Here is a 17104-nt window from a genome sequence, read left to right as displayed (position 1 = left end):
TTTACCAATTGATAACTAAGACAAATAAATTGTCCAAAAGTTGTAAGTTCATGACAGTGTTCGGTAAAAGCCACAAAAAGTACATAATAATTGTAATATGAAGGTACTCTTTACCCTTCACAAAATATTTTTCTGTAAATTCATTTTAAATTAGAAACACCTTCTAGTATTTCAGAACAACAACAAAAAAGATTCAAACAATGATACTATATTAGCATTCACCAAACCACTCATTCACTCATAAAATATTTATTGAGCAGTCCCTGTCCTCTCAAGGCTCCTAGTTTAACTGAGGAGAAAATGCACAGAAATTCCCCTAAAACCTCAGTTTTTATCAACCAGAGTTTCCAGGATCACAATATTTCTTACAAAGGTGTTTTTCCACATGAGACATTTACACAAAGGAACACCATAATTACTATTCAGCTGCACCCACAGACCAAGTGGGTATATCTATGGGAGAGCAGTTTTCACACTGCAAGTTGCAGCCATTACAAGGTCATGAAATCAATTTGGATTGCAACCAGCTAAAAATGACAAAATACAATGGTTTAGAAAACATAAGCATTGTATATTGTAAAGTGTTGTTTAGTGAAATGTTTGTTTCAGAAGTATCCAGAGAAAGGAAGTGATTCTCTATTTTCCTATACACCCTGCTCCAAGACACATCCTTAAGTACAGTCATGCAATATGAAAAGGAAAAGAAATTATGAAATTTAAAGCATGGAAAACATAACTTGCAAAAGACGAGTTCCAAATCAGTTAGTCTAATACAGTCTCATCGAAAATGTATGGAAGAATCTTCCATAGTAGATTATGACTGTGACATTTTCCTGAAGAAGGTATCTGAAAATGCTGAACACCGGTTTGCTTTAGCAGTGGACACAATCTACATTTTTTACTTATGTTTTCTTAACTATGTAGGTATGTAATATCATTTTATGTTTTCCCTAAGGCTTTATTTTCTAATAAACCCTTTATTTTGTTAATCTTAGTTTTACTTACCAAAGTACTTTTCAGAAATGTAACCTCTGAGATATTGTAATGAATACTTACACTGCTAGCTAATTAATCATGATAATGACATTACTGAATCTTTCTTTTAAAAAATATATTTTTATTGATTTCAGAGAGGAAGGGAGAGGGAGAGAGAGGTAGAAATATCAATGATGAGAGAGAATCATTGATTGGCTGCCTCCTGCACACCCTCTACTGGGGATCGAGCCTGCACCCTGGGCATTTGCCATTGACCAGAAAAGAACCCAGGACCCTTCAATCCATAGGTCGTTGCTTTATCCACTGAGCCAAACTGATTAGGGTGACATTACTGAATCTTTCATTAAATATTTTTAATGAGTGTTTCCCTCACATCTAAAATATTCAAAAACATGATTGCATGTAATCATACAATGCATGAATACAGCAAAATATAAAACTTATACTAATTAAAAATCTTTTAATTATCTATTATTAGACATTTAAGTTATTTCCAATTTTTTACTGTAATAAATAATACTGTGACATATATCATTAATATAAACCTTTATAAGCATGGCTTATTACTAAATTCCTTTAACTAAAATTACTAGATCAATTTTTTAAGGACATTAAACAGATTACCATGTTGTTCTAACTACATGAGATTTCCCATTTAAGGATGCTCTTGCCAGCAAAAAGACCTATATAAAGGTTTAAAAAAAAAGTTTAAATTTTTGCATTTCTTTAATTATTTCTTATCAATTTGCATTTCTTCTTTTGGAAACATTCCATTCCTTCTTTCCACCTATTTATCTGGAAAAGGAACACAGGTCCTCTTGATAAGAGTGCTTTTAAAAATAAGGACAAATGCAGAGCAAAAGGAACCCTCGTGTACTGTGCTGGTGGGAATGCAGACTGGTGCAGCCACTGTGGAGAACAGTATGGAGTTTCCTCAAAAAACTAAAAATGGAACTCCCATTTGACCCAGTGATCCCACTTCTAGGAATATATCCCAAGAAACTAGAAACACCACTCAGAAAGGATATATGCTCCCCTATGTTTATAGCAGCACAATTTACCATAGCTAAGATTTGGAAACAGCCTAAGTGCCCATCAGCAGATGAGTGGATTAGAAAACTGTGGTACATCTACACAATGGAATACTATGCTGCTGTAAAAAGGAAGGAACTCACCATTTGCAACAGCATGGATGGAGCTGGAGAGCATTATGCTAAGTGAAATAAGTCAATCAGAGAAAGATAAATATCACATAAACTCACTCACTTGTGGAATATAATGAACAACATAAACTGATGAACAAAAACAGATCCAGAGACAGAGAAGCATTGATCAGACCATCAAACCTCAGAGGGAAGGCAGGGGAGGGTGGGAGTAAGGGGGGGAGATCAACCAAAGGACTTGCATACATGCATATAAGCCTAACCAATGGACACAGACACTAGGGGGGTGAGGGCATGAGGGGGGGTGGGGGGTGTTGGGAGGGCAATGGGGGGATAAGGACACATATGTAATACCTTAATCAATAAAGAAAAAAAAATAAAAATAAGGACAGGCCCTTTCTCCTACATAACACAAATATTATTTATAAAGCCTAATATGATATAGACCTTTACTTATGGAGCTCACCTGCTATGCTATTGAAAGAAAAGTTTGTACATATACCTCCAGTTTTTTCTGATATTTTTCACATTCCAACTGACACTGTGTGAGATTCCTTGCAGTTTCCTCTTGTATAAGCTGAACACGCTCACTTTCAAAAGACTTTAATTTACTTTGATGGAGAAATTCTGTTACTTTGCTCTCTGTACTAAGTTGTAGTTCTCTGTACCTGAAAGAAGAAGGATGGCTATGAGACTTTAAAGAAATCTTGATGATTTATATAAACATAAACATTACTTCTATTTTTCCACACCTTCATTTTATTATGCAGTTAATAACATTTATTCAGCAAAGCTCTTGTAAATAATTTAGACAGGCATATGTATGAAAATATGCTAAATCCAGAGAATAAAATATACCAATTAAAAACTTCCTCTAATGCACCTTATTTTCATTCCTTCCATCTAAAAGTAATATTGCCTGTTTATTATTATTATTTTGTAAAGTTTTTAAAATAAAAAATGGTAAGAGCAAGTTTCAGTTATATTGCTTAAAATGATTTAATTTCTATATATTTTACAGACCTTCTTAAATCTACAGCATTGCCTCCAAGCTTGCTATTTCATTCTAAGTCTAATCACAGATGGAGAAGAATGGCATAAAATATGTACATTAAACTGCAAATTCTTGAGACACTTATGAAATAAAATTTTAGATCAGCAAAGCATATATATATATATATATATATATATATATATATACTTGGATATTACAAGAAAACATAATGTACAAATTACAAAGATAAATATATAAGTACAAGTAGTCTACTACAATACAGATAAGGAATATTCTTCATTTCATAGATATAATTAGTAATAAAAATATTTGCATTTTACAATATAAATCACCGCATATTATAAATTTAAAAATGCCTTAGGTGGATTATGTTCTAACAGAAAGCAAAACACAGACACATTATACCTTTTTAGAGCTATTCTGAACCCAGGATAGGGTTAAATATGTTACTAAAATTCATTTATTCAAATGTTTATTGAGCTAGTCCATATGCCAAGTAAATATGTATATAATGGTAGACAAAAATTTTCCCCCTTAAAGAATCTAGTTTGCTTGGGAAGACAGGCAAAAAAACATGAAAATTCGACAGAATATATTAAGTGCTTCATGAGGGTAATTCCTGATTTCACTGGGAACATATAGGAAGGAGACCTAAATTGGTTTGTATAGGTGTGCGTGTGCATGTGCATGTGCATGTGTGTGTAAGTCAGGAGGAGGTATGGGGTGGGAAGTATTCTAGGAAGAAAGAAGTGTATGGGTATGGTAGGGAAGCAGAGAGCATACTGTTTAATTCATGGTATCTCCTTAAAGCAGCGGTTCTCAACCTTCCTAATGCCGCGACCCTTTAATACAGTTCCTCATGTTGTGGTGACCCCCAACCATAAAATTATTTTCGTTGCTACTTCATAACTGTAATTTTGCTACTGTTATCAATCGTAATGTAAATATCTGATATGCAGGATGTATTTTCATTGTTACAAATTGAACATAATTAAAGCATAGTGATTAATCACAAAAACAATATGTAATTATATATGTGTTTTCCGATGGTCTTAGGCAACCCCTGTGAAAGGGTCATTCGACCCCCAAAGGGGTCGCGACCCACTGGTTGAGAACCACTGCCTTAGAGCAACCATATTAGGTTTTGCAGATGAGGAACCTGAGGCTCAGAGATATAAAATATTTCTTTAACAGGAAGAAACTGCTAGTATATTTTAGGTTAGGTTTCAAATCCAGCTATATTTGACTCTATAGCAATGACCTTTCCACTATTACATAATATATTTTTTTTTAAAAATTTTATTTTTGAAAATATTACATATGTCCCCCTGTTCCCCCCATTGACCCCTTCTAGCCCAGAGGCTTCTTACACTATCTTCATATTTTTGGATTCTTTTTTCTCTTCTGATTGGGTGTTTTTTGCTTCCTCATATTCCATATTGTTGATTTGATTCTCAGAATCCTTCACTCTACTGATGAATCCCTGTAAATTATTCTTTATTTCAGTTAGTGTATGCTTCATTTCTGACTGGTCCTTTTTCATATCTTTGATGTTCTCATTAAGGTTCCTGAAATTCTCACTAGGTCCCTTGAAGCTCTCATTAATTCCCTTGAAGGTCTCATTATGTCCTTTGAAGCTCTCATTAAAATCCTTGAGCACCCTTATAACCATGGTTTTGAACTTAGTATCCAGTAGTTTGCTTGCTTCCATTTCATTTCGTTCTTTTCCTGGAGATTTCTTCTGTTCTTTCATTTGTGATGTTTCTTTGTCTCCACATATTTGGCTGCTTCCCTGTGTTTGTTTCTATGTATTAGGTAGAGCTGTTGATGTCTCCTGGAATTGGTAGAGTGTCCTTTTGTAGTTGGTGTCCTGTAGGGCCCAGTGGCTCAGCCTCTCCAGTCACCTGAGCTGGGCATTCTAAGTGTGCCTGTGTGGGCTGTGTGCACTGTCCTGTTGTAGTTGAGCCTGGCTTGCTATTGGCATCACTTGGAAGGATTGACCCCCAGGCCAATGGCTGTGAGGACCAACTGTGACTACAGTGGAAGAGCTGTTGTGCAGGAGATACCCCTATGCGGCAGGACTTGCTTTAGTGCTGAGTCTGCCCCTTGAGTGTGCTACTTGTGGATGTGGTAGGGTTGTAATCTGGCATGGTCTGAAGCTGACCACAGGGTGCACTGGCTCTGGGGCCTCCATGGAGGTGCAAAGTCAGTTACTTCCTGTGCCCTGCTTGGGGCCACCCCTACAGAGTGATCTGCAGATGACTGCTACTTGTGTTGGGCTTGGAGATACCCAGGAGAGGCCAAGCTGTGAACCAAGGCAGGCTTCTGCTAGTGCTGGGCCTGGAGCCTCTTACTGAAAGGTATGGGGCATGCTGAGGCCAGCTGCTGCTTGTTTGAAAGATTTCAGAAAAGTCTGAAGCCTGAGCAAGGACAGGCTATTCATATGGAAAGACCACTGCAAACAGCTTGGGGATGCAAATTGGAGTCATCAGAGCCAAGTGAACAGTGTGAGCCAGGTTGATGGAAACTCAATATGGCGCCTGCTCTGTGGCAGGGGAGGACTCAGCATAGGAACAATGACTTCTGCCAGAACTTGTGTCTGGGAGAAAGCTGCCTCCCAGTTCTTGCCCTGATGCCAGACAATTTAGTTCCACCCTGAATGTCCCTGAATCCTTTCAAGATGCTGCCCAAGCATTAGAGCTCAGAGGGAATGAATCCAAGTAAGTCCGTGCACCAGCCCTTTCAGAGGAACACTTGGGACTCCAGCAGCCTCTGTGTCACTCAGCCACAATCCCTGCTGGTTTTTACAGCCCGAAGTTATGGGACTTCTCTTTCTGGTACTGGAACCCTGGGTTGGGGGGCCTGGTGTGGAGCTGGGACCTCTTGACCTCTGTAGCCAAGTTATCCCTCCTGATTAAGAAAATGCTATACATGGGTATTGGACCAGCTTTTTCTGCACCTTCACCCCTCCTGCCAGTCTCGATGTGACTTCTTCTTTAAATCTCTAGTTGTAGGACTTCCGTTCAGCCAGATTTTAGGCAGTTCTGAATGATGGTTATTCTGTAGTTTATTTGTAATTTTGGTCATGAGTTTCCTCAGTTTCAAAGAATGCTCTCCAGGTCCATCCATGCTGTTGCAAATGGTAAGAATTCCTTTTTTTTTTTTTTTTCCGCAGCTTAGTATTCCATTGTGTAGATGTACCACAGTTTTTTAATCCACTCATCTGCTAATGGGCACTTAGGCTGTTTCCAAATCTTAGCTATGGTAAATTGTGCTGCTATGAACATAGGGGAGCATATATCTTTTCTGACTGGTGTTTCTGGTTTCTTAGGATATATTCCTAGAAGTGGGATCACTGGGTCAAATGGGAGTTCCATTTTTAGTTTTTTGAGGAACTCCATACTGTTCTCCACAGGGGCCACACCAGTCTGCATTCCCATCAGCAGTGCACGAGGGTTCCTTTTTCTTTGCATCCTTACCAGCACTTGTCATTTGTTGATTTGTTGATGATAGCCATTCTGACAGGCGTGAGATGGTACCTCATTGTTTTGATTTGCATCTCTCAGATGATTAGTGACTTTGAGCATGTTTTCATGTGTCTCCCCATTGACCTTTAGTTGGTGAACTGCTAGGCTGTGGATCTTGTAGTATGGATCTGGGTCTAGGCTCTCCTCCTCAGCACTCACATCTTTGTCAGTGGTGTGGCTGGTGGCAGCAACACTGGCCTGGCTTAGTTGTTTCTCACTGAGCTTCTTCTGCTTGGCCTCCTCCGCTTTCTTCTGAGCTTTCAGGCATCTCTTTAGCTCATTTTTGGCTCACTGCTGTCCACATTCACCTTAGGCCCTTGCACCACAGCCATCTCTCTGGAGGCCCAAACTGAAAGCTCATTGTCCCATGGGCGAGAAGCAGTAAAAATTATTTCACTCAAAGAGTGTGTTAATTCCATATTTTAACTGACATGAAAATGTCCCTGTACTCTGAGAATAAGTTGTTTTATAAATGTATAAAACATGTGAAATCAATACCTAATTTGTATGCTAAGCTATAGAAAACACTAGACAAATTACTAAAATAAATTCTGGATAAGTAATTTAGAATGTGATATTGACCTTTAAAATAATTTGTTTTGAAAAGATTAAACTGCAAAGTTTGCCTTCTTATGGATTCAGGACATTGTGAATAATTCTAAGATCAATGCAAACTCCAAGTAAGAAATTAAAGATTTAGCTTTTAGATTCCATCTGGTTTTATTCATTATATGGCATTCGAAAGTCACTTTTAGCACTATTCTTTCCTTACATTAAAAAGTTAAATAACAAAGTCATCATCTAGAAATCTCAGAATACTAAGTTTAATAAATTGAAAAGCCTAATGTTAATTCTATAGATCAAATGAAATTTGAAAATACTAAGTTTAATAAATTGACAAAACAAATGACAATTTTATAAATTAAATAATTCTAAACGATTAACCTATTCCCACATTGTTTATACCATGAAAAAAATCTCCCTCAAATAATTATGCCTTTGCACTAATTATCATTTTAATTTGTTAAATTGAACAGTGAAAATGCTGAAGAAACATTAGAGCTGCAAAAACAGTTCCAGCAGTGAGGAGTGGACAGCAGTAGCATAACATAACTTGAGAGTTTAAGGTAACTCCCTCTGACTTGTTTTGCACATATAACCAGTCACAGTTTACTGTGTTGACTCATCTTCTCATTTTATCCTCTTAATGTGAACGTCTTATTTAAATTAAGTCAATATTATTTATATGTTAACAACTTTATGTTTGATATTGTAAGAGGTCAAATTTCCTATAAAGTTAAATTATAATCAGAATCTCTAATTATCCTCACAAGCATCTCATCCCAGGGCCCAAATTTGGCTAGATAATTCTTTATGCTACATTTGGAACTGGGTTCTTCTAGTTTTCTTATGACTCACTCATATATCACATACTATTGGAAAAAATCCATATATATAAAAGGCTAATATGCAAAGTGTCCCCTCGGGAGTTCGACCGGGAGTTTGATTGCTTGCTATGACCTGTGCTGACTACAAGGGGGTGGCGCGGAATGAAGCCCTGGCTGGCAGCCAGCAGTGGGGAAGGAAAGCCCCAGCTTGCAGCTGGAAGGCCCTGATCGGCCCTGATCGCCGGCCAGGCCTAGGGACCATACCCGTGCACAAATTTCATGCACCAGGCTTCAAGTAGTGATATAAAATACTAGAATTAAATGCTTGCTCTTAAGGAATATTCACTGCAACAGATTTGGGGGCTGGATGTATAAGAAGACATGTTAAAAGCTGAAAATCAGCTATATGATAGGGAGCTACAAAGATGTTAATCCTTAAGAAATCCTCGCAGGCTATGGTGAATTCAATTTCAGGTAGCATGGCGTGTTTTATAATGCTGAGAAATAACCACAGGAGAGACATCTACATGGCACTGGAATCTCAGGATTGGGAGAACTCATTCGAACAAAAGCAATAGATAAAACACTAAATAACAATAAGTTTTCATAACAATGTTTACCTCATCAATCTTTACATATGTATTATGGCAAAGGCTTTGCTCATTACACTCTAATGTATTAAACTAAGAAATGTATATAGTTTATTCCCAATATCAACAAGGTTATCATTAATAAAAAAGTGAAAGACCCACAACATTATTAGCCCTTTATTTAAACTTAGTTTTTTATTCCAATGAGAAACAACATCTGATCTTTCAATGTTGTCCACAAAATATTAATGGCTTCCCTGATATTAAAACTGGATATTTATTCTGAACCCAGTTATTTAATCTCATTTGGTAGATAGGTATGCCAAGGCAAAATACTCAAAAAGTATTATATTCAGTGGTGAGGTTCCTGTAATCACCAGGACCAGGAAGTAGTCCTTTCAGCAAGACATTTTAAGAGCTGCTTGTTTGGAAGTAAGGAAGTGGATGATGCAAGGCATTTGACTGTGTACAGGAGGACAAGTGTGTGTAGATAAAGAGTACAGAAAATAAAATCTGGACAAGAAAGATTGGTAAGGGAAGCAAAGCAAAGTAATAGGATTTCCAGTTACTGGTAAGGGTTCAGGAAAGGATTTTTCCAGTAGTCAGGCATTAGGTAGATGAACTGGGCAGAAACTATTGAAGGGTTCTCGGGGTCAATACAGAGAAAATACTGTGGTTTAGAAGAATACATGGGAGGAGGTAGTCATGGCTGAACCACTAAATCCTTTATGTGAGGAGGTAATTTAATTCTAAATTCTGAAGCAAATGGGACAGAGACTGCTGATAAACTTTCAACATGTAAAAAGAATGCTTTGAAACAGAGTTGGGCCTGAATCTCCAGATGGAATACCTTGGGTGGATGGTGGATTTTGCTGTGGGACATTGAAGTTAACAAGGGCAGAGGCTGACATCTCTAATCCACTGAGAATCAATCTTGCTGACAGGTGTTTTAGACTCCTCTTTCACTTTATTTTTTTAATGAGGCCTCCCTGAGTTTGATATCCAATTCCCCTAAATTATTCATTTTGGTTGAGCTAATAACTAATCCACACCTTAACTACTTTGTACTTGCTATTTCAATTTCAGGGGGATACACTCATTTTCATACTGTTTACAAAATTTTGGTTGTATTTCTAGACCTGTACCACATATTTGAAATGCCTCTGGATGAGTAATGGAATGATAGTTAACCAAATCCTAAGATTCACTTACTCCAATTAAGAACTGAGCAAAAAACTGTTTGTTTGAATTTTCTGCTCCTGTGGCTGAGGAAAGCCAATGGTCTTAGGTTAAAATACTAAACCACTGACTTTTCAAGTCTCTCTAAAGTTTTTTTCTTGTTCTCAATAGTACATCTATATCTATCTATCTATCTATCTATCTATCTATCTATCTATCTTAGATCTACATCTAATATTATATTCACTAATATTCTACCAACTACATAACTAAAGCATAATGAGTATAAGGTACAAGACACAATATTTTTTACAAAGGTACATATTTATTTATTCTTAAAAACTACTATTTTATATAGGGCAAACTTTTCATTAATCAGGATATTTCATTACTCTAAGAAAGATATCACGAGAGGGAACCAAGATGGCAGCATAGGTAAATGCCGGTACTTGCCACCTCCCACAGCCACATCAAAATTACAACTAAAACACAGAACAACCATCATCCAGAACCGCCTAAAAGCTGGCTGAATGGAAGTCCTATGACTAGAGAAGTAAAGAAGAAAGCACATTGAGACTGATAGGAGGGGTGGAGGTATGGAATGGGCTGGACCGGCACCCACATGTACCTCTTTTTTAATCACGAGAGAAATTATCTCTGTGGAGGCTTCCATGAGGAGCAAGAGGTTCCATACCTACACCAGACAACCAGCCCAAGCTCCCAGAGCTTGGAAGAGAAGTCCCCACAACTATGGGCTGTAAAAACACTGGAGCTTAGTGACCCAGAGGCTGCCAACAACCCAAGTGTCCCTTTGAAGGGCTGGCAAATGAACTAAAATTATAAGGTCCTGCTTCCTCTGAGCTCCAGCACCAGAAGATGTTGGGGGACCCAGACACATACCAGGAGAAACTGGATTGTCTGGCATTGGGGCAGGAACTTGGGGGCAGCTTCTCCCAGACTGGGGTGCTCGCAAGGGTCATTGTTCCTGTTGTGGGACCTACCCTGTTGCAAGGCTGACTGGCACCCATATCTGAATTTCCATCAATGTGGCCCACACTGTTTGTTCTGCCCTGGTGACTCCTGAGACCCCACCCCACCCAATTTGCAGCCCACCCAAGCTTTTTGCAGCAACTTTTCCATATGAATGGCCTGTCCTGCCTCAGGCTTCAGACTTTGCTAAAATCTCACAAACAAGCTGCAACTGATGTCAGTGTGCTCCAAACCTATCAATAAAAGTACCAAGACCTGGCATTAGCACCAGCCTGCTTTGCTTCACAGCTGGGCCATGCCTGGGTACCTCTAAGCCCAATAAAAATAGCCCCTGCAGGGTAGCCCCAGGCTGTGGCTGACTTTATACCTTCCTGGAGCCCCCAGAACCAGTGTACCTGAAGGACAGCTTCAGAACATAGCAGATTACAACTCTACACATCTACAAGCAACATACGCAAGGAGCAGACTCAGTGGGCACCAAAGCCCCACTGAAGCAAGTCCTGTTCCATACGGGTGTTTTCTGCACAACAGCTCTCCCACTGTAGTTGCAGTGGGTCCTCTTCACAGCCAATTTGGCCAGGAGGTCAATTCCTCCTAGAGATACCAATAGCAATCAAGGCCCAACTACAAGACTGTGCACACAGCCTACATGGGCCCACCTAGAGTTCCCAGCTCAGGTGACTGGAGAGGCTGAGCCACTGGGCCCTACAGGATACCTACTACACAAGGCTACCCAATTCCAGGAGACATAGCAGCTCTACCTAATACGTGGAAACAAATACAGGGAAGCACCCAAATATGCAGAAACAAAGAAACATCTCAAATGAAAGAAACAAAACCAAGCAAATTACTGGATACAGAGTTCAAAACCATGGTTATAAGGTTAATCAAGATCTTCATGAGAGCTTAGAGGGACTTAATGAGCCTTTCAAGGATCTTAGTGAGAATGTCAAAGACATGAAAAAGGACCAGTCAGAATTTAAGCATACAACAACTGAAATAAAGAATAATTTACAGGAATTCAACAGTAGAGTAGAAGATTTTGAGAATCAAATCAATGATTTGGAATATGAGGAAGCAAAAAACACTCAATCAGAAGAGCAAAAAGAAAATGAATAAAAAAATATAAAGATAGTGCAAGGAGCCTCTGGGACAACTTCAAGGATACCAACATTTGCATTATGGGGGTGGCAGAAGAAGAGAGAGTGCAAGATATTGAAAATCTATTTGAAGAAATAATGACAGAAAACGTTCCCTACCTAGTGAAAGAAATAGACTTACAAGTCCAGGAAGTGCAGAGAGTCCCAAACAAGAGGAACCCCAATAGGCCCACACCAAGACACATCATAATAAAAATGCCAAGGGTTAAAGACCATGAGAGAATCGTAACACACTGCGGACGGATCATGAGAATTCTTGCTTCATATTACACAATGTTTTACAAAGTATCATACCTTAAAAAGATATTAGCTTGCAAAAACATGTAATAAATAACTTCAAACAATGGTATTTAATTTTAAAGTGTGCCTTTAACATTTATGTAAAATGTTTTTTGTACTCGTTCAATAGAAACTTATCTGGGTAAAGCTAGCAATAAAACTACTGGTCCAGCAAGAGAAAAGCAGTTAGTTACCACAAAGGGAGCACCCATATGACTGTCAACAGAAACTTTGCAGGGCAAAAGGGAGTGGCAAGAAGTACTCAAAGTGATGAATAGTGAGAACCTACAACCAAGATTACTCAACCCAGCAGAGCTATCATTTAGAATTGAAGGTCAGATAAAGAGCTTCTCAATCAAGACAAAGCTAAAGGAGTTCACTACCAAACCAGTATTACATGAAATATTGAAGAGAGAAGAAGAAAGAAGAAAGAAGAAGGAGAAGGAGAAGAAAAAGAAGACGAAGAAGACGAAGAAGATGGAGGAGGAGGAGAAAGAAGAGGAGGAGGAGGAGGGGAAGAAGAAATAAAATATATGAACAATAAAATGACAATAAATACATATCTATCTATAATTGATTCTAAAAATCAAAATAAACAAACAAGAAATCTAATGAACAAAATAAACTGATGAATAAAATATAATCAGAGGTATGGGAACATGGAACAGACTGACGAGTCTCAGAGGGAAGGGGGGTGGGAGGGGGTGGTAAGAGATTAACCAAAGGCCTTATATGCACCTATGGACACAGACAATAGGGTGGTGAAGGCCTCCGGGTGGGAACTGGTTGGAAGGAGGCGGGGGAGGGGGGGAAACGGGGACATCTGTAATACTCTCAATAAAAAATCTTACCTGATATGTATAAAATATGGTTTCCCCACATCCTCACCAACATCTGTTATTATCATATATAAAAATGTTTGCAATGTACATTATATGTGAACCATCCCTCCAAATAGATTTTCTACCCTTTTGCCCTGATATTATAACTTAAAATTTTTCCTATGCTATTAAACTCCTTTCATAACTATTACTTTACTGTCCCCATAATTCTTCATTCTTAATTATTCCACTATAGTAATACATTTAGCTTCTCCCCAATTTCCCACACTAAATATCAGTACCTATCTGATGCTAAGGGTTATAATCTTAATAAAGTCAGAAGGAAGAAGATCATTATAATTAAAGGCTGCTCTAAGGACTGGGATAAAGTAACCATACTGAGCATTGCCTCGATGTGTGTGGAAAAGCACAGAAGCCCAACTGTGCCTATTTTGTTGAAAGATATTATCATTTGGATCCATATATTCTGATGTGTTTCTTCAAAAAAAATAAAACTTGACTCATTACTTACATACATATTTAGACATGTATCATGGATACATCAAAACCATATAAGGACATTTTCAGTTATATAAAAAGAAAAAGAAGATCATTCCTGAAGAAATGATATCACTATAGGTAAAAATATCTGGGAGAAGGGAGGATGGAAAAAGAAGTTAGTTGTTTTTACATTACACAGTTTAACTTAAAACAGTAATTTTACTAAAGGCAACTAAAATTTTTGATATGAGGAATTTTAAAAAATGAAAAATTAAGTACTTTCCACTTAAATAATTTTGGCTGAGATCTATTTTCCTTCTTACAACACAGTTATTAGCCAAGTAAGAGATGAAGTATTTATGACATCATCAATGTCTAGTAAATTAAGTCTTTGGTTGATTACTTTTTTAATATCCTGAAAACATTTAAAAAAAGATCTCTGAACCCAGAAATAAGCACCCTTGCTCTGCCATACCCAAGTTATAATTTCTAATCTGTTACTTTAAAAGAGCAAACAATTTTTTATGTAGTTTTAATATATTTCATAAAGTATCAAATTAAAGTACATTTATATAAATACAATTTACAACTGAATTTTGAAAGGTAGATTTGTGAAAATCTATTTCTTTAAAAAGAATTTTTCATATCGCTATACTGTATCTTTAATATTTAAATGTGATGGAACTTCCATTTGACCCAGTGATCCCACTTCTAGGAATATATCCCAAGAAACCAGAAATATCAATCAGAAAGGATATATGCATCCCTATGTTCATAGCAGCACAATTTACCATAGCTAAGATTTGGAATCAGCCTAAGTGCCCATCAGCAGATGAATGGATTAAAAAACTTTGGCACATTTACACAATGGAATACTATGCTGCTATAAAAAGGAAGGAACTCCTACCATTTGCAACAGCATGGATGGAGCTGGAGAGTATTATGCTAAGTGAAATAAGTAAGTCAGAGAAAGATAAATATCACATGCTCTCACTCATTTGTGGATTATAATGAACAACATAAACTGATGAACAAAAACAGATGTAGAGACAGAGAAGCATCAATCAGATGCTCAAAACTCAGAGGGAAGGTAGGGGAGGGTGGGGATGAAGGGGAAAGATCAACCAAAGGACTTGTATGCATGCATATAAGCATAAGTGATGGATGTGGACAACAGGGGGTGAGGGTGAGGGCAGGATTGGGGGGATGAGGGGACATTGGGGGGATAAGGACACATTTGTAATATCTTAATCATCAATAAAGGGAAAAATGTAAAAAAATAAAATATTTAAGAGAAAAAAAAAATTTAAAAAATAAAATGAAATAAAACTTAAAAATAAATAAATAAATATGATGGTTATATTCTTCAATTATACCAATTTACTAGTATTTATCAGTTGGAAAGGAGAGTAGACCAGAACCTCCTGTTATCCAGATAACATACCAGCTTTGTATATTGTAATATACCCATCTAGTGGGATGTATTTGTTTTCTTTTCTAATAGAGAAGCACTGGATGTAATGAAAGAAACTGGTAGGTGTATGTTGAACATGTGAAAGTTCTAAAGGTAGAAAACACGTTAAGAATAGTTGATGTATGTTAGAAAAGACACATAAAATTGCTTTCCTTTCATTGACAAAGAGTTCTAGTAACTAGTCTTTCTCTTTCAATTGTGAAATTTTCTAAACTGAAAAGAAAGCAGGTAGAGAAACTTGTAAAACTACGATCAGTGTTACAACAATGATTACTATAGGACAAGCAAAAGGAATTTAAAAGGCATTTGGTTATTTGTCCAAATGTTTCAACCATTTAGATGATTCCTTCAACCAGTTCACTTCTCAGCTGTAATACTACATCTGTCATTTTTGGCTTACAAGCGAATTCTTAAATGAATGTGAGAGATCTTTTTTTGCAGAGTTAAAAACGCTGAGTATGCTTAACAACTGTACTGTGGATTTATAAGAATTTCAAGCATGTATTTAGAGTAATTCAATGCATCTATCAGATCATGATCAAATAAAATATATATTATTAATAATAAAATAAATAATATGTAGTAATATTTGGCCTGCCTATAAAGGCAAAAAATACATACTGCAGGTATGTGAAGATAAAATTACTTAAATGAAACAAATATAATGAAAGGAATGTTGCCTTAAAATAAATCAAAGTATGCATGAGATAAAATTAGAGTAAAATATTTTGACGGTGCTTGAATGAGTAGCTCTTTTCCCTTTTGTGGCAACATGACAACAAACACTTAAAATTCAGCTTGAACTATCCTTTGAACTAAGAGTATTTATTATATCAGTGCTTCACAGAACTCAAAACTATTTCATGCTGCTTTTAATATATACCTCAGAGTGTTGGTCTACATTAAAGAAAAAAATTACTATATATATATATATATATATATATATATATATATATAATTCTAAAAAAGTCATAAGACTTCTGTTTTCCTTTCAGTTTTGCTGTGAACCTAAAACTACTATAAGAAAAATGAAGTCTTTAAAAAAGTCATAAGAAAAAGTATTTTTTTGGGGGGGGGGGCAGGATGCAGAATGAAGAATAATCATGGTTTTGTCCTATTTTCCTATATTATATAGATTTTAAAACAGTCAATTTGCTACACAGACAAAATACTGTAAAGGCCAAAAAGGATGTAAAAGTCATTTATTTAGACCAACTCCTATTAACAGGCAAACACTATAGATCTTAACTTATACAAATCAGTGTTCTGAAAGTGAGTTTAAAAATTCCATGACTCTAGGAAACTCCTAAATAGGAATATAGAAACCAGAGTCCTGAGTTCAAATCCATGACAGTTTGGTAGTAGAGCAAGACTTCTTTTCTTTGGCAAGGCGGAGGATGACTCCTGAGCTTGATTTTATCTAGCCCAACCAGGGACGACCATCAGGAGCATTTGTGGAGCTTATGAGAAGTACAGATGCCGTGGCTCCACCTTAGATCTACTGAATTGAAATCGCAGAAGATATACTTGGAAATGTTGAATTCTGGGTGATTAAATGCCGGGAGCCGGTCCATCCTTGCTGCTTGACACAGTCGCTGCAGAGAAGAAACATCTGCACAGCATGTTTCAAGGGACCTGGCGTATATGGCATACTGTTCTTAATGTTTGCTCCCCTTCTTGGCGCTATGTGTTTTAACCAAGGTCACCTCTCCGAGAAAGGTTGTTTCCCCAGGTAGGGATTTTTCCCTGAAGTTAGGGAGGGAATAAAATCCCTTAACTAAGTGCCAGGCGGGTAGTTAATCACTTTAAATAAGAACAATCACGCTTAAGCTACATAATCTTTACTCCCTGGAATGGAGATAAGAAACACCCTAACCTTTGTAATAGAAATTGACAGGATTAAAATCGGCTGGTATAAATACGGATGTAACAAGACAATAAACATCAGATCCTCATCACATCATCATCAGATCCTAACCAGAACCTAGCCAGAGAATCATGGGAAAAGATCCTGGACAGAA

At 37.1% G+C, this 17104-nt stretch overlaps 1 protein-coding gene and 1 pseudogene across 1 annotated transcript in view; one reads left to right on the top strand and one right to left on the bottom strand.

Annotated features, from left to right (window-relative positions):
* Positions 1-17104, bottom strand: part of PIBF1 (progesterone immunomodulatory binding factor 1) — a 209059-nt gene that overhangs the window by 92040 nt on the left and 99915 nt on the right. The window contains exon 11 of the mRNA XM_006096365.3: positions 2662-2827. Coding sequence (XP_006096427.1) covers positions 2662-2827 — 166 coding nt within the window. The remainder of the gene's footprint in view (positions 1-2661; positions 2828-17104) is intronic.
* LOC102424634 overlaps positions 9385-17104 on the top strand; it is a 38166-nt pseudogene continuing 30446 nt past the window's right edge.

This window comes from Myotis lucifugus, unplaced genomic scaffold (genome assembly GCF_000147115.1).
Source record: "Myotis lucifugus unplaced genomic scaffold, Myoluc2.0 scaffold_177, whole genome shotgun sequence".
In the NCBI taxonomy this organism is placed as follows: domain Eukaryota; kingdom Metazoa; phylum Chordata; class Mammalia; order Chiroptera; family Vespertilionidae; genus Myotis; species Myotis lucifugus.
The sequence above is the reverse complement of the archived record's forward strand: the minus strand, read 5'-3'. Positions and strand labels throughout refer to the sequence as shown.